Raw genomic sequence first — 3,800 nt, forward strand, 5'->3', positions numbered from 1 at the left:
CAGAACAGGCGCTGAACAAGGCTGAACAACTGAATGAACACCTGCCTGGTTTCACTTTCACTGACCAGATACGTTTGGGAAATACGGCCCGATGGAATCTCTGGTGGGTCCCGTAGATACTGCGGGAGCCATCCCGCCACGCTGGCTGATACACAGAGCCGCCGGCTGAACAGAGTTACGGACAGAGCTCCCCTGGTAATAACATCCAGTGGAAAGACTTCATACTATATTGAGTATATGTGGATTATTTTGATATATATGTGATTGATATATGGATATATATTTGATATATGTGATTATGTAATATATTATGTGATGATATATGTGATATATTTGATATATATGTATGTGTATATGTAATATTATTATATGGTTGAGATATATGTGATATATATGTGATTTTGTATCATATATTAAATATTATGTGGATATAGTGATATATGATTTGATATATGTAATTATCGTTAACTAATATATGTGAAATATATGTGAATATATATGGATATATTAACTATATATGTGATATATGTATTATTATGTGCTATATATTGTGATTATATATGTGATATATGTAATATTTTGTATATATATGATATATGTAATATATATGTAATTATATTGATTCATATGTTGATATATATTTGTAATTAATTATATATGTGATATATGTCAATAATTGTGACATATATGTGATATATATGTGATATATGTAATATATATGGAATAATATGTATAATGTTAATATATATTAATATATATATGTGATCATATGTTATATATGATATATGTGATATATGTAATATATATGTGAGATGATATGGAATATATGATATATTGTAATATATATGTGATATATGTAATATATTAATATGTGATATATTATGTGATCTATATGATTATATGTTAATTTATATGTGATATTATGTGGATATATATGATATATGTAATAATATAATATGATATATTGTGGATATAATATATGTGATATATGTGATATATGATATTGGAGCTTTAGAGCAGCTGACTGCAGCAACTGGTTTATAAAATTCGGGACACAAGAACATTGTAGGGTCTCTGTCTCCTCTAGAAGAAAGGCGGTGTCATTGAGTGAATTCGTCGAGTTTGGTGTTAAATGGCACAAATGAAACGGGCAGAGTTGATCAGCGGCTGCAGTTAACTCTGAGAGGATTGCAGTGAAAGTGACCTCGACCTCCTCTGAGGATGAAATGTGAAACTGAAGGAGACCTAATCTAATCTAATCTAAAACCCTCGACCGCTGCAGATTACGGTTCTTCAACAGAGGAGGGAAACTAGCGAATAATTAATTTGGGGCAGCAGCGATCTTCCCAACAGAGCCTGAAAGTCTGTTAATCAAAGCAAACAGATGCTGCTGGTCCCGTTTTAATGGAAAGATTAAAGAGAGAGAGAGAGAGAGAGAGAGAGGGGCGTCACTCGAGGGCTCGTTTGACCTCTCACATCAAAAGGTCAAGTGGGGTTAATGAGACGCAGAGATTGATGATCTGATCTGAAGCTGATTGAGAACTCGATTGGTCCAAATGGTTGAAGAGTTCCCTTTTTAGGAAGTTAGCACATAGACGTTACAAACGTAGCATTGGGCTAGCTGGCTATTGCTAGCTGTAATGTTACATTCAAAATTTGTAACATTCATTGAAATTAGTAGCTATGCCAACAGCTAACGTAACCTTGGTAACAACAGCTGTAGTTGGAGTTAGTGACGTAATGTAGTGGCTCTATGGAAGAGCAAACTGGTTCTTAGAAGGCTGAACCAACTGTGAACGAGCTCTGTTCTCAGGTCACCTTCTCTCCCACGAGAACCGGCTGGATGCCAAAGAACGGCCTCATCGCCATCGCTGGGATGATGGGAGCTCCATCCTCTGCAGGGAGAGGGGCGATGCAGACGCCACCGGTCTCTACGGGAGACGAGGGAGGACAACATTCATTACTTCATATGAGAGAAGAGGAAACATACTTTATTTATCCTCTATTGGGGAAATTCTTCAAAGAGAGTGTTTGTTCAGTAAATATTGAACCAGGCAGGAACACAGCTGATATCAACCTCTATTCTATGAATACATGTGACTGTTTTAATGTTGAAGACACTTATAATGTGAATAATTAAAGAAACATGAATATATGTGCAGTTTGTCCTCTCTGGGGGGGCAGTAACAGTTACCCCCGGCTGCCACTAGAGGGCCTCAGATGCTGCTTCTCTCTGCAGCTTTAATTTCCTTTAATTTCTTAATTTATTGGGGATTTTTCTCCTTTTAAGAGAAAGAAGCAGCTGGCAGAGAGTTTAAAATCTGATTTAAAAACAACGTTGAGGAATTAGGTCACACACACTCTCACACTGCCGTCAGTGATCCTCCGCTGTCTTGTCCTGGGGGGTTGTGGGGGGGTTGGGGTGTAGATAAGTGTGTTGAGGATTTGATCTTAATTCATTTTCTGCAGAGCTGCAGATGTTCTGCTGCTAATCGTTCAAATTAGGGTTAAAGCTCCAGTAAAGAGAGAATCAGACGGACTTACAGTCGGACACACAAACACACTGACAGACAGACGAGGAAATGTTTCCAACAATGTTCAGAGAAATCTGACGTTATATTATTAAACGTTTGCCGTTAAAGAAATGAACACTTTATTGGGTTTTATTCACCTAACTCTTGTTCCCGTGGCAACAGAATCTCCCAGTTTTGTCCTGGTTCTCATTTTTAAACCAATTTGATCTATTTGGTGTAGTTTTGTCCTCCTGTCTCGCCACACCCTTTAAATCAGCCTTTTTTTCCATGGAGTTTGGTGTGATATGGTTATTCTGTATCGACCAATCACTGAACAATGTTTAATATATTTTTCTTTATTAATGAGGAAACTTTAATTGGTCTTTTGTATGTGTGTAAATCAACCTGCAGGTTACCATGGCACCTGTGTGTGTGTGTGTGTGTCTCACCTGTCTGCCACCAGGTGTCCACTAAAGGACAGCGTCCGTCTCCAACCACACTGTGGAACCAGTGCCAGGCCTCGTGGTTAATGGGCTCCCCCACTGCACACACATCATTAGAATCAGTCTATAAGTCAATGTACTGTTCACTTCCACTGCTTTCATACAAACACGCAGCCCAAACACAAACACATAAACACTAAATGAACAACAATGAATACAATATACAAAGGACACAATGATTAAAGAAAGTAAACAGAAACTAACAATATAACATCACTCCAAATTAAAACGTTAAAGTGATAAGTGTTTTTTATTTCATTTTAAAACTAGTGAGAGAGCTCCTCCACTACATTTATCTGACACTATTAGTTTATAATTACGCAGCAGTACTATTACTTCCTCCACCTTCATTTTAAAGTCATGAAAGAGCTTCTGCTACAATCAGTTAATGGCTTTCTAATGTGGCTCATCAATAGGCTGATTATTGATCTTCAGTTTAATATTAGACCAGTTTGTGTGTGACGTAAGAATAAAGGCGAAGAATGAAATCATTAAATCTTATCTCACAGTCTCAGTCCAACCTGAGGACATTAGAACGATTAGAACATGTGACCTGATCCCAGCGTCCTCAGAGACGAGCGGTCGTACTTCTTCACCCAACTCTGATCGTACTTCAGCAGCAGACGCAGAGCCGTCGGAGCCCCGTAGAACTGACTGATCCTCAGACGCTGCACGGTCTCCCAGTACCTGCCTGTACACCGGATGAACACATGAACACACACTGTATGAACACACACTGTATGAACACATGAACACACTGTATGAACACATGAACACACTGTAT

General features: G+C 38.0%; 1 protein-coding gene across 1 annotated transcript in view; it reads right to left on the bottom strand.

Annotated features, from left to right (window-relative positions):
• The window catches only part of LOC118329526 (acetyl-coenzyme A synthetase 2-like, mitochondrial), a gene marked incomplete at its 5' end in the record, with an annotated part of 10,493 nt that extends 6,693 nt beyond the window's left edge, over positions 1-3,800 (bottom strand). Inside the window, 4 exons of the mRNA XM_035663743.1 lie at positions 1,812-1,931; positions 2,963-3,055; positions 3,570-3,766; positions 3,799-3,800. Of these exons, the coding sequence (XP_035519636.1) occupies positions 1,812-1,931; positions 2,963-3,055; positions 3,570-3,766; positions 3,799-3,800 (412 nt within the window). The remainder of the gene's footprint in view (positions 1-1,811; positions 1,932-2,962; positions 3,056-3,569; positions 3,767-3,798) is intronic.

Source organism: Morone saxatilis, unplaced genomic scaffold (assembly GCF_004916995.1).
Source record: "Morone saxatilis isolate NCDOM2014 unplaced genomic scaffold, NCSU_SB_2.0 Contig19, whole genome shotgun sequence".
Classification (NCBI taxonomy): Eukaryota; Metazoa; Chordata; class Actinopteri; family Moronidae; genus Morone; species Morone saxatilis.